We start from the raw sequence: 14,536 nt of genomic DNA, 5'->3' as shown, positions 1-14,536 counted from the left end.
TGTGCGGAAAGTATTTCGGGACTTCATCCTGTCTGCTGAAGCACACGAGGCGTCACGCCGGGATCAAGACCGTCCCATGCACAATCTGCCACAAGTTCTTCCTCGACAGGGGGTAAGTTGAATCAAACCAAACCGAACCAATTGAGAAAGAAAAATCACGTCTTAACCACTTTGCCGTTTGGCCCGAGCATGACCGACTAGCTCGGGTGTCGTTTGGGAAGATCTTGTTTCAACTTTTATTACGAATATAAAATATTATATTCCGTTTGGAGACAACATTTTTATAAAATTCACGTGGTAAAGTAAATCCTCGACCTTTTGAAAACTAGCTGTTTACTTTTCTATTTGTATAGCCCGCCAGTGCAGCAGCAACTATTATATTATGTAGCAGCAACTAATATAATTTTATTTTGTTTCAATATTGTAGTTATTAAAAAATGTTTTTATTAATTACCATAAAATTCAGATTTGCTTTTATTATTTAAATATGTTTTTTTATCATAAATATTATCATAAATATGTTTTTTTTTCTGTTAATTGTTCATTTTTACTAATAATTAATTTGAGTTACAATTTTTTTCATTTAGGATACTTGTAATATGTATATTTTTATTATTGTTATTTGTTAATTTTATTATGAAAACTGTGTTTTTTTTTTATCTCATTAAATGTAATTAAGAGCTTGAAAGTGAAGAATTTTTTAAGGAGAGTTAAAAAAAAATGCTTAGATTTATATTTTATTTGTGACTTCTCAAGAGCGTAAGCTATAACTACAGGACTGTCAAAATCTCGATTATTGAATCAGATGCCTCGTACCACAATATAGTTCTGCCGAGGTTAGATATTACCGTTTTTTGAGTTGATCTGGCATTTTAATTAGAGAATATCTACAAAACTTGAAAAAAGATAAAACCATCCGCTACAAGAGTTTCATTCACCCACTAGTGAGGGGTAGACACTAACTTGAGCTTAATCTTTTGTTGCTCCAGTAATTTAATTCACATTCCCTTTCAGGGCTCTGCGTACACATATGATATCCCACACTAAGGAGAAGAAGCACCCTTGCAAATATTGCGGCATCATGTTTGGTAGAACCGACCACCGCAACCGGCACCAGAGGACAGCTCACGAGGTGAAGGGGGCAGCGGGGGCAGTTCAGCCAGCTAACTAGCCAACTAGCTAATCGGCTAATCCGCTAATGAGCTAATGAGGTAGTTCAATGCCTAATGAAATTGGATATAAAAAATGTTTTCTTGTGCGCGGTAAGAATGAGAGCATTTAATTGTATGGCGAAGTTTCTCAAAAATCATTGTTATGTTTTCATACATTTTTGAGAAACTTCGCCGTATGATTTAAAACAATGCATTTTTTAAATCCAATTTTCTCATCAAGTTTTATGTAACTACCGGCTCTCTATAAAATACAATTCAATATATTAAAGCGGTCCCGCGTATAAAGTATTATATGTAATTGTAACGATAACAGCAGGTGTCGGGAGATTAGAAAGTATGTAGTACATGGAACTAACTTATGACTGAACTTACATTTGTGATATTTTATTGTTTATTTGAAGTTAATTATGTTTAAAAAATAATCTAAACATACTTGTGTTAGTGTGGTATTATGGTCCAACAATGTTAGTTTAAATTATAAGATTTGAAATGTTAATAGCGAGGGTTATGTGAATAAAGGTACATATATGTATAAAGTTAATATTGTTACTTTGTTGTATTTTATATACTGAGTGTTATTTTTAATAAACAAACTGGTTTCCTGTTTAATTTTGTTTAAATATATTATCAGTTGTATGTTACGGGACACGAAATAGAGACAAATGTAAATGCAAATGTTATTCAAAAATCAAAACCACATTTCAAATCTATTTCAACTATGCAGTCGCAAATTCAATGGACATCATTTCATAAAAAGCGAAAATTTATGTGAAAATACTATTCCTAAATAAGAAAGCCATCTGTTGATATTTTTATACTTTTACTTCACAAACATATCAACAGAAACTGCGAATGGTTTATCCAACTTAAAAAATTGTAGAGATGAGAAAGATCAATCCTAGGCAGAATGTCAAATGTTACACGGGGCGTAAAATGATAAATTAAACCAGCCAACAACAGATCATGACATCTGTAAATGCCTAGACGTCCATATTCCCTTATCTACTATGTTGGCATATCAAAATTGTATGTACCAATCACTTCATTGTATTACTATGCGCCGATAGCCGCACAACGACCCTCCAGTGGAAAATACCCTTCCAGAACTCTGATTGTATTTTGCACACAGAAGGAAATCATAATAAATAAATCCTAAGTATTTGTATTGAAAGTATAAAATTTATTGCTTGTTAAAATACAAGTTGTCAGGACTGATGCGGGCAGTCTCCATGGGCACTCTCTCTCTCCTCCTCTCTTTCCCCTTCCCGGCCGGCGGGCCCCAACGCAGCCAGCGCGCGCGCAAGTAGGGGGCGCAGCGAAGGGTGCGTGGGGCGCAACGCTAGCGCCACGCAGCGCAGGGCGCGCCGCGAGTGTTCCTGGCGCGCCAGTTCGCCAGGGGCCAGGGCCGGGGGCGAGCGCCCGGCAGCCGCGCCCGCCCAGCGCTGCGCCCGCCGTTGGCAGCCGATGAGCTTCTCCAGGTTCTGAAATATATCCGACCATCAGAAATGTAACAGCCGGTGATGAAATCATCTTTTAGATGGGGGGGTCACTGCTAAATAATCTCCAGATGTTTAAGCGACCTGTGTTTGTGACAGAACACTTAAACTGACGTTTGGTACAATATTTATTATTAATTATTATACACTACCTTACTTGATAGTTCCTGGTCTGGTGGCTAAAGGTGTAAGACCGATTACATGACGACTAATCACGATATCTGGATTGTTACACATGATTGAGGTGTGTTAAGAATGGCGTTTAAAATTATGTTTAAGTGGATTTTTCTAAGAAACCCACAAATGTAAGGTAGTTTGTAGCGTATTCCTTACGTTAAATTTTGAGCCACTTTTTCCAACAAATCTGACATCATTTCCTAAATGCTTCCACTTCCACTTCCAAACCTTCTCCAAACACTTCCAAAAGCTCGAGAATTGTCAGTTTGTTTTCATAGATCACGGACTTAATGTAGGGGATGATCCGATGGTGCTACATCACATGACACGGTTTCACGAAGATTCCTACCGCAGAACACTGATTTTTAAAGCAAATTGACACAATTTGTTTGAGTGGAAGACATTCCATTATTAATTTCAGTATTGTTGCAGAGCACAAATATAAATAATAAAACAAACTGTCAGCATTAGTTTGATGCGAGACAGTATTCATTACTATTAAAACTTTACCGTTTGTTTAGTAAGCTGCGCTTCTTCAAGTTCCTCCTTGATGTCACTGATTTGTCTCTCCACCTCGGAGATCGCCTGAACCTTCTCATTTAGTTCCATTTGTTGGAATTCTTCATCCTTCATGAGTGTGTTAATCATACTGTTATTCGTTTCTATCTCCTGCAATGAAAATTGAAGTTGTCAGCCATTATTTTGTTACGCAAGTACTGTTCGATACTGTACTGTAGTGATACTAATTTTCATATATGCAGCGGTAGTTTATTTAATATTCTGTTACGCTAATCCAACAGATCTGTTTTTATTACTTAAAAAAAAAAAATTTTGTTCTTCTGATGCATCCAAATATTTATATTTTGGGTCATTTTCAACTAGTTTAAAAAACTCTTTACTAAAAAGTGATAAGAGTGGGGTTCGAACTTTGGATTATTTGGTTCCGCAATCCGATTCAAAACCATTAATCACAAAAACTTAAACAGATAGCATATTCTACATAATTCTTATTTGATAGGGTGTAATATTTGACAAAGTCTAAGTAAATACCTGTTTAACGCGCCGTATGTCGGCCCGCTTGTCCCTCAGAGAGAGAGGGAGGGCGATGCGGCGGCGGCGTGGGTCAGAGATGGCGCGGGCCTGCGCCCCCTCGCGGCGGCACACCCCCCGAGCCAACTCCTCCGCCAGGCGCGCCCCCAGCCGAGACAGTTGCGCCTGTCGTACCTGCGCGCACACCACTCTGTTTAGCTCTCTGTCTTGTGCTGGTTACTCCCTTTCTTACGCTTTACCATGCCGACCCCTTGGAATTGTAAGGTTCCGACTAACAATTTGAGTTACTGAGTGAAAACATATCCATTTGCAATAGTCTTAATTCGTTTGTACACACTAACAATATGTACTGCATATTAGGAATTAGGAAGTGTTAAAAGTTCCAATTTGCACCTAGTTATTTAATGCAGCTTGTGAAAAAAGGTTCACAAATTGTATTAAATAATGAAGTATCAGTTTCAGATGGCACGGTGCGCTGACAGTATTCTCATTTTGCGTCACACTTTGTAACCTTTGCTTATACTATTCCTATTTTGACTGTGCCTCACACTCTCTACCCTGCGCTGACACTATTCTTATTATGATTGTGCCTCATACTCTTTACCCTGGGCTGACACTACTGACCTATTCTGACTGTGCCTCATATTTTTTACTCTCTACCCTGTGCTGACACTATTTCCTTTCTCACTCTCTACCCGGTTATGATATTCTCACCTGCATCCTGTGTATCTCTAGTTTCATCTTCTCTGTTTCACTTCCGGTGCCTTTCTCTGCCATTATATTTTGTTTGGTTTCCATTGCCAATATGACCTTTAAAAAGAACAAATTATTTTAAAGTTGTATTTTTTGCTTCAAATAATATCGCAATTAGTTTCAATTACTGACCCGGTTGTTATTGATTTAGTGAAAATATATTTGATAAATGAAAATTGAGGAAATACCATTTTTTGCCATGACATAGCTTCCTTCTTTATTTTGTGCAAGTCTGTAGCCAATTGTTCCTTTTCCTCCTCTAGTTCGGAGATTTCTTCTTCTAGTTTCGATGTTTCTTCCTCGGAGTCCTGCAAACATTTTGATTTTAATTTAAAAATATGTCATAGAGTTTCAAGGTTCAGAAAAAATAGCCATTTTTGAAATTGTAATGATGATTAATTATAAACCTACTTCTTTTTCTTTCATTTTCCATATGCGTTCCTAAGTGGAGCATGTGGACATCACCAGACGCCTCCGGAAGACTATCCCTTATCCCTAATAATCTAACTCCGCATCCCTTAGTACTGCCGAAAGATCGTCATAGATGGCCTTCCCGGATGGCGGGAGCCCGCAGGTGTGAAGAAGAGGCAACTTGGGTTAAGGCTCTCCTGAGACATTAGCAACACGTGTCTGAGCCAGGTCCACCGCTGAACCTTAAAAATGCTTGTTATAGGAGGTTGCCGCGTCCTTCTCAGGCTTTAGTGTTGGTTTGCGAAATCGAACCACCTTATGCCTAATATTCTCTCAAGCCCTTACTCTCGAAATTCATAATATACTTACTAGAAATGCGTTTTGTATGTTTGGCAATACACTTAGTATTAAACGTGTTCCTTGACTGACCTTAAGCTGTGCCATGTAGTCGAGCGTGAGGTGGCCATAGGCGGCCTCCAGCTCCTGCGCTAGGCGACTGTTGTCGCTGTGTTGCTGGTACAGTTGGTCCACGCGGGCCTGTAGTCCGTCCACACAGCGCTGGATGGTCGCCTCCTCTCGGCCCAACTGCGCTATCTCATTCTCTAGCTTTGTGTTCTTATTCTCCAGTATTTGGATTTCTAAATTGGAAAATTTGCATGGTTAATATTTACGGCGTTTTATGATTTATTATTCCCGTAACTGATTGTTAAGTTGTCTTTATCATTAAATATCATATATCCATAATTACGTTTCCTGGTGAGACTGATCTGCGAGGCCTGTTCCTGTCTCTGCTGCGACAGTTCCACGACCCGTCCTTGGGCCCGGAGCCAGTCCTGCTGCAGCTCTCGGATCTGAACACTAGAGTCCGCTATGTTCTTCTCCAGCTCTTCTACTCTGCGTTGCGATGGAGTTTTTTCAACGCCCTAAATATGTATACCAAAACAGATTTAATGTTTTGTTTTGATGATCAATCACAATTTGTGATGAGTAATAATTCCTCATAGTAATAATTTGCTTGAGAAGCCCTTTAGCTCTTTTGCATAAAACAAAAGCGTTCCAAATTTTTGGTTTGGTTTAACGAGTGACATACGGTTTCGGTTTGTGCTTGCAATTCTCCACCTGAGTATCTTCGGCTCATTGTATAGCTGTAAACTGTAGCTAACTTTGTGATTGATAACCATTAAATGGTTTTTGTCTGTATGGACGACTCTATTAGCCAGCGTATTATTACCTTAAGAAATAAATCATTACTCCAAAAAAAAAATCTAGGTTTTTACAGCTTGTATCGTGTGCAATAAAAGTATGGAGTGTTATTGACATAATATTACATGACATGACAACTCAAAATATGCCAACTAGTCCAATTACAGAGGTGAAAGTACAGAACTCAGGCTTAAGAAAAATGTCATTATACTTTTTTGCAATCTCATCCGGAATCGAACCTGGAACTACCATGCTTAAGGCAAGCATCTTAGCAATTATACCACGGAGTCAGCAGTACATAATAGTAACATGAGTGCTGTGTTGTAATCTCTGGATTGTGTATATATTTTATATGGAATAGCTGCCTAAACAGAGGCCAGTTACATGCCTCTCAATTTAAAATCATTGTCAATCTATCTTACTTCTTTTTTCAAATCTGATCCTAAGTGGGGACATCACTAGACGCCTTCAGTAGACCTTATCGTTAGCCAGCACTCTCGCCTCCTCCCGTGTTAATCCTGCGTTCCTTAGTTTCGCAAATAAAGTTAAAAGGTCTTCCAGGACGGCAGGAGTCCACGGGTGTAAAGAAGAGGCAATTTGGGCTATAGCTCTCCTGAGGCATCCGCAGCACTTGTTCAAGCCAGGTCGACTGCTGCATCCTCAAAACGCTTGTTATAGGAAACTGCTGAGTCCGTTCTCGGACTTCGATGTTAGTTATTAAATTGAGCCACCTAATCAATTCAAGTCAATCTATATGGCACATTTTTTTATTTATAAATGTAGGAACACTGTATTAAATAAATATAGCACAATGAAGTAATAACAATACTAGCCATTAGTTGTTCCAAGAGCAGAGAGACCTTCTTGTTGGCCGCCTCCAGACTGCACTGCTTTCTATCAATCTGCAGCAGAGTGTCCTTGAGCACGTCTTCAAGCGCGCCCACCTCGGCCTCCTTGGCCTCTGCCACCTTCCGCTCCTCATCCGTTATTTCAGCTTCCTTCATATTCCTCTCCTTGAGTTGCTCTATCTGCAGAGACATGCGGGCTTGTTGATTTTCTCCGGATAGCAATGTCATTTCCTGCAAAAGTGTTATTCTGAAATTTTAACGATTCTACAATCTACACATTTAACATATAATTAATGGAACGCAGAGTGGTATTTTAAGATTTTTGCTGATGATAGGATGCTGACCTTTGGGTCATTATGATGTAATAGGTACTCAATGCTGTAATTCGGTTAAATGCACAAAACATAAGTAAAGTAATAAAACTCAATTTTTTCCAAATCGCAGCATTCGAAAATGGGGCAACGATACCAACAATTTTATGAATAAATAAAAAATTAGGCCATAGAATGGTGTGCGTTGTATGTTCATATATTCATATCAGTGTACCTTTAATCAATAATGATTAATAATTAATCTGTGATGTGGTGATTATTAGTATTAAGCTGAGAAAAAAACACCCCTGAAAATGGTTACAAGGCTTGCAATTATTAAAAAGTCAGTGACTGGCACACACCATTTTCCTGGCGTCATCCTTGAGTTTCCTGATGGCAGTAGCGGTAGTTTGAGTCGCCTTGTCATTGCACATTCTCTCCTGCAGCTGCTCTAAGGTCTCCCACTCCAGTTTCACCTTGGCTTCTGTCAACTTCTCTATCTCCCTGAGGATTACCTTTAAGCTACTTGTCAGCCCGAGGTTATCCTAAAATATATTAATGATTTTGAATATATCAACTTCAAACTAATTTAAAAAAAAAAAAAAAACTTGCAATATTTTAATAAATTCTCCACACGCCTTGAACTAAATTAAGAAATTATAATTTTTTTTCATATAAACTTAAAACATGTTTGTCTAAAGTATTAGTTCCAGGTAACTATTACAGGTTAATTAATACCATTTTTGCTTTTTGGAGCTCTTTCTCAGTTATATCGATAGCTGTTTGGGTGTCTCGCACGGAGTTTTCCAAATTATCTCGCTTTTTTTCTTCCGATTTGACTGCAAGAAATAATTGCGAAATTAATTCTGGGACGGTAATCTGGGACTAAGAGCACAGAGAATGTGTCCGGATGGTAACAAACTTGATTTTTGGCAGATGGCGAGATCGTAGGCCATTCTATCCTTCTCCACTGTCATGTTTTCGTGGGTCTGCATCGCTTCCGAAATCTCTCGCTTTATTCCTTCCAGTTCTGCGTTCAGGACTCGGTAATCGGATTGGAGATCTCTACGGACATATCAAGAGGAAACTTAAATATTGACGCGACTCAACATTCACCTGTATGTGAAAGAAAGCAGACAGATACTGACGTGTACTCCTGAGTTAGCTGCGTGTGTAACGAGTCGCGGTGCTGCACGAGTGTGAGGACGGCGCCCCAGGCGCGCAGCAGCCGCGCGTGCTCGGCCCGCAGCGCCGCCAGCGCCGCGCCACCGTCCGCAGTGCGCGCCCCTACAGCCTCCCGCTCGCGCTCCTTGTGCGCCCACTGCTCGCCCAGCAGCGCCAGCTTGCCTTCGAGCTCCCACACTTCTGTGGTCAGCTTGTACATCATCGTGTCCTTGGGAGAATAGTGTTTTAAGCGCATTTGAACTAGTATGTTTTTTAGCATTACATTATTTGGAATGAATATGTATTAAGATAATATCAGTATCGTGTTGATTAGAAATAGTGCATTGAATTTGTCGTTACTCACTAGTTCCTTTTGCTTGAGGGCTAGTTGTTGCTTCTCTACGGTTATCTTTTCCGACACCCGCTTGTTTACAGCCAAGTCACAATCTGTCTCGTTCTGCCACGACTCGTACTGCTTACACAGGAGATTTAGGGCATCCAGTTCTCCCAACAGTTCCATGTCTAAATAAAATGACACAAGTTTTTTATTTTCACAAATATGATAAGTCCATCCTCAATACATCGTATTGTATATGTAACACCAAATCACAAGATTTACCTTCTCTTTTTTTGCTGTCAAGTTTCTCAGTCTGTTTTTTGTAGAGTTCTCTACTCTCTATGAGAGCATTTTCTCTCTCCTCTCTCAGCTTGACCACCGTCTGTAGGGTCTCCTCATATTGCCGGATAGTATTCTATAATTCAATAAATAATACAGATTTGATATTCCTCGGTTCAAATTGTGCTTAAAAACTTTTTTTAAAATTCCAGAATGTGCTAAGTGAAATTATATGACTTGTAAATTTAGATTCAAAGAACTGCAGAAAATGATACGTATTTCAATTGTCAGCCCAAATACTAATATCAGATGATTTGTTTAGGGTTCTAAAGCCATGAAAAATGATAAAACGGAAAAGATATCGAAAGGGATTAAATCATATGAGTAAATGTTTATGTATATATTCTACTTTTAATGTCGGTAGTAGAATTATCTTAAAAGTAAAGAAGAAAACTTACCCTTTGTTGTTGAACTTCTTGTTCCAAGGAATATATCTCCTGTGACATTTGAGTAGCATATTTTCGCTTATTCTGCTTCAAATTAGTTTTCTATAAAAAAAACATTTAGCAATAAGATGTTTTAAAAAACTGTTTATTTATTAAAACAGAATAGTGATGGCATTAAAAATAAGAAGTAATTTTGTATCCTCTCTGGGAGAAATACAGATGTAAGCAGATTGACTTAAATAGAAAATCAGTCTGTAGCAGATGAAGATTCTTGCTGTGTGCTAATAATTTAAAGCTATTTAGAAAAATAAAATGCCAAAATGACCTACTTTACTATCAAGAAAATATCAACATACTTCTTACGTGGTGCGAATCCAACCGTTTGTTTTTAAATGCAAACAAATGTTTTCAAATGCCTTTTTATCGTTCACGAAACCTATCATTCATAATACTTGAGTAACTACTGTCCCAGAAATCAGAGATCTCATGATAACTTTTGATGAAAAGCACCATTGAATGAATATTACTATTAAGGCTATGCAGACGCATAAATTTTAGCAGCATTGTTTTAATACAATCAATTTTAGTTCTTTGGTGCGATCATAACTGGAATACGCATCATTAGTCTAGATCCAGGCGCCATTGGTTAGATGGCCAACTCTTAAACTGGCATCGCGAGTTTGATTCTCACCAGTTGCGAGAAAGAAAACCATGAAAGGTTTTTTCTCAATTGATCTGGGTGTTGTGGTGTATTTTTCACAATTTCCTTCCGTTTCCTCTCTTTAGAACCTGTTGAAAAGCTTCTAAAATAGAAGCTTAGCGGGTTATTCCTTTAATAAAATTTTAAAAAGCCCTTTGTAGAGCTGCAACTCTCTCAAATTTGAAAGAGTTCAGAGTTTTTATGTTACATACGATAAAAGGATAATTGCTGACCTCACTCTAATAAACAAGGTGGCCTGCACTCTAATAGATTGCCCAAAATTACTGTCTCCGATAAACTTCCATGTAGGACAAGGACCACCAGGCTCCGACACATGTTCCAGTGCGAGTACAATAGCACAAACTACGCTCACTATTCTCCCCTGGCTTGCACACAGAGAACTTCAAATAATTATGCAGAGCTGTTGTAGATACTCCACACCGCTTCTGCTGCAATTAAATTGCTGCTTTGCTAACTGCTGAATGGCCATAATTTCAAATTTCCAACTTTATAGCTGTTGCTAAATATATACTTCGTGTATATTTAATATGTTTATTGTAAGAGTTCTCTGGGCATTTATGAATAATGAAAAGAATACAAATGTCAAATGTCTGAAAGCATTTGGACATAATCAAAACATTGTTGAATCAACTAACTGGTATAAGAAAAAGTATAATGATTGGAAAATAGTTCTCAGGCGTTGCCTGAGAACTAGTAGCTAGTAGGTGAATTGGTTCAGCCGGATGAATCTCACCCACATGATAAAGGTTTCAGCTCCTTAAATTCGCAAAAGGAAGAATTGAGGAATTGTGGATGTTTAAACAATGACAGGTAAGGTAATGACGCATAAGCCCTGAAAATGCTCAGACATCCATATTCCCTTCTTTTTTTTTTGTTGCAACAAATTTAGATCTAAATGACTCCCTAGGGAGGAAATCCAACCTGCCTGCAAGCTCAGAACTTAATGATGATTTTCATTTAGAACATTATTGCGACATTAAGCATTACCCAAAATTCTAAATACGGTTGAATTGACCTAACGGTATTCGATTTTTAAACCGATAGTACTTACTAGTTCCAATATTTCGGTATAAACCCGATCATTCTCCTTCAGGAGATATTGTCGCAGAGCTTCCTGGAACTTCTGCATCAGGGGGTGCTCCGGTTCCAGAACGGTAGGAGGCTCGGGGGTCTCCCGGGCTGCCAGCCATCTGAGAACAGACACAATTGTTTTTTAAAATATGAATATATATTTGAGTTTCTATGATCGACTCAAATATACCGATTTTGTAGCCATGTAAAAAATAACTGGGTTGGAAAGTGGGCATCTAACTATGGTAGAATGAGACTTGAAATTCAAACCTGGGCTCCATAGTCTGGGTCATTACCACAGGTCCGCTGTTAGTTAAAAATCATATTAGAATATCATTTTTAGTGTTATCATAAGAATACAAATATTTTTTTAAATACATATATTTAAAAAAATATTATATGCATAGTAAGTACTTATCAAAAATATTAATTATACAAAATTTCTAAATTTACAAAAAAAATCTTGTAGGCATATGTCTATATATTATATTTATTGCAACTGAAAACGGATGACATTTTCGAGAAGGGAATGTGGATGTTTAAACATAGGAAGAATGGTTAATGTAACATACAGCGTAAAGTGATCACTTAAAAATAACCTGAATGTAACATAAAATTTTTATTTCATGTGTTTTTTTTGTATATGCATCTACACCACAGATTTCATAACGTATTCTAGTTTTAGTATACCCACGCACAGGCTCTGCCTATATTGGCTATGTGGGATTTTTTTGTTTTCATGTTAAGTGATATATTATGTAAAAAAAATGTACATGGGTACAATGGTGTAAACGAAACATTGTAAATAAAAATAAAAAATATTAAAAAAAAATTTAACAACCAGCGAAAGACTTGGGTGCAGGGATTTTACTTGAGAGCAGCCATCGAGTCGAAAACACTTTTCCAGGGTTCCAGAGCCAGTTCTAATTCAAATTCACCCACAGAATGAGGAAGTTCAGTGGCGCTTTTTTTATTTGTCAATAGGCTAATTAAGCTAAGACAAAAAAATATGCATATATTATTATGTATCGCATTATCAGCGCTATAATTTTTAAAGTTTTGTACTTCTGAAATTACTCTGTGTGTGACGTCTCAAGTTCTCTTCCGCTTCTTCTCGGCTAGTTCTGCTGATTGGTCCGTTGACGGTAAGTAAACTGGAAATCTTCCACAACTCTCTTATCGTTGGATTATTCATATGAACTAGTGACATCATTCAAAGTAGTTCGTTTTTTTAAAATACTTTTTACTATTTTTTTGTAAAATTGGTTGTTGTAATTTTTACCGCCCGTAAAATAACATTTTTTGTATCCGATTTCATGTTGGGCTGAAGTTCCTCATTGCATGGTTCATCCGTCCAGACACAGAAATATAATGAAATATTCTACAAAATCTCACCTTGAGCTAGATAATATTATAGGAGTTCTTTCAGTGTTGGATAAGCCGTCAGGGCTTGCCCTCTGAGGAGTCATATCTCCGTCCCCTCCTCCATCGTGATAACTTTCTTCTCTCTCGTCAGTTTCGGACATTATTTCAATTCACTATTTTGATTGACTTTGCAATATTCCCAATCTCTGTACAATAAAAACAAATAGTTAAGGTCGCCATAGCAATCATATTATTAGGTATTGATTAAAGATGATGGAGTGACTCCCCAATTTGTTTAGGTACCTACATTAATTTTATTTTTACAGCTGTAGTTTACTTTTATTTTGAAATATCAATTTTCACAGTAAACATGTTTTTGGTTCCACTTTTTATTGATTGTTTTATCAGATAGCGATTTTGCCTTAATCAAGCATTCTCAATCATTTGTTTATGTGGTCTTTTACTATTTTATTCTGTAAAAATAATCTTCATCATCGTTCCCGTTTCTGAACCCAGCGATGCATAGGGCACCACATTCGCAAACCAAATGGAGCGCATCTCAATAATTTGTTACGCGAAGATAAGGTGATCAGGCCTACGCTACGATGCCAGTCCAGGAACAATGACATATTGCAAATAAGATGTCCAGTAAAAATGCATTTGATATTTTAATTTGTATTTGAATACTGTTTTTTTTTTTTTTTTTTAATATTTATATACATTAAATTAAATAATAAAAATATAAGAGTTTAAACTTATAATATAAGAAATCAAACACTGATTTGAGTCTGCTGAATACTTTATTTTATTTTTACAAATATAAAAACTAAATTCGTTTCGCCTTGTTAGGGTATTTTCAAACGAATGTGATGATTAGATGGATTGAAGGACATAAGGATAATCTTATGAACTATAGCATGTCCATTAATCATAGTTGTGGGAAAAACCAATAGTTAAGGGCAAGGCTAAGTGTGTAAAAGGTAATGGGGAATTTCGGTATTTATACAAATAAATTGAACACAGTAGGTATTTATTGACATAAATGTATGTGTTGTAAGATAAATAATGAAGCTTTATAGTTTTATATCTTTAGATAAAAATTATGGAAAATATATCAATACGACTTGGAATTTTTTGGGATAGATCTTCCGGCTTTTCGTAGATCTCTTTGCGACTAAACAGTGTGGGATGAAGTTGGATTGGCATGGTTTAGCTCAAAGTTTTTGGTCTTTTGTTTTTTTTAATATATTGTATACTATTATTGTTTTGCCCTCGTTTGTCTTTGCTAAGTTCTTTTTGTTCAGTTTCTTGCATTTATGTTTCTTCATGTAACTGTTGTAATTGGCTTAGACCGTATGTATATAATAAATAAATAAATATTACAATAGGTTGGTGTTCTTTATAATTTTAATACATGATTGAAATATTACGAAGAAATTTATATAAACATAAATGTTTTTGTAAAATGATTAATCTATAAATAACGCATCATGCAAGAGTGCACCAAATCAATCAATAAAATATAAAAGTTTATTTATTTGTTTATAAAAATACATAGTATTTTTTTTTCTTCTGTATTACCTCACTGGGCAGCTACAGACAAAACAAAAAAGGTATGAAATGATTTCAATATACTTAACATCAGAGAATTCATATCAATTTTATTTTTATCTAAATAGATTCCATAATATGATCAATATTTGTGTAGTATTAAGCTTACCACTACCGAAAA

General features: G+C 36.8%; 1 protein-coding gene and 1 long non-coding RNA gene across 2 annotated transcripts; one reads left to right on the top strand and one right to left on the bottom strand.

The window, feature by feature from the left end:
* Position 1: 1 nt before the first annotated feature.
* LOC148277880 (uncharacterized) lies at positions 2-1,778 on the top strand. Its single transcript, XR_015823343.1, has 2 exons — positions 2-112; positions 1,015-1,778. It is a non-coding gene; the product is annotated as an uncharacterized LOC148277880 (long non-coding RNA).
* Positions 1,779-2,363: 585 nt separating this feature from the next.
* Positions 2,364-13,230, bottom strand: l(2)41Ab (lethal (2) 41Ab). Its single transcript, XM_088232257.1, has 17 exons — positions 12,835-13,230; positions 11,420-11,558; positions 9,660-9,749; positions 9,205-9,337; positions 8,950-9,107; positions 8,570-8,814; positions 8,344-8,486; positions 8,160-8,260; positions 7,784-7,966; positions 7,096-7,341; positions 5,808-5,982; positions 5,489-5,697; positions 4,837-4,956; positions 4,610-4,705; positions 3,896-4,069; positions 3,356-3,514; positions 2,364-2,653 (listed from the first exon to the last, which is right to left on the bottom strand). The coding sequence occupies exons 1-17, from the start codon at positions 12,963-12,965 to the stop codon at positions 2,378-2,380; spliced, it is 2,778 nt and encodes a 925-aa protein (XP_088088383.1). The 5' UTR covers positions 12,966-13,230; the 3' UTR covers positions 2,364-2,377.
* Between the last annotated feature and the right edge of the window lie 1,306 nt (positions 13,231-14,536).

Source organism: Micrasema longulum, unplaced genomic scaffold, assembly GCF_059751315.1.
Source record: "Micrasema longulum isolate JH-2025_06_02 unplaced genomic scaffold, ASM5975131v1 h1tg000963l, whole genome shotgun sequence".
Taxonomy (NCBI): domain Eukaryota; kingdom Metazoa; phylum Arthropoda; class Insecta; order Trichoptera; family Brachycentridae; genus Micrasema; species Micrasema longulum.
Note: the sequence above shows the minus strand (reverse complement) of the source record. Positions and strands in the feature narration are given on the sequence as shown.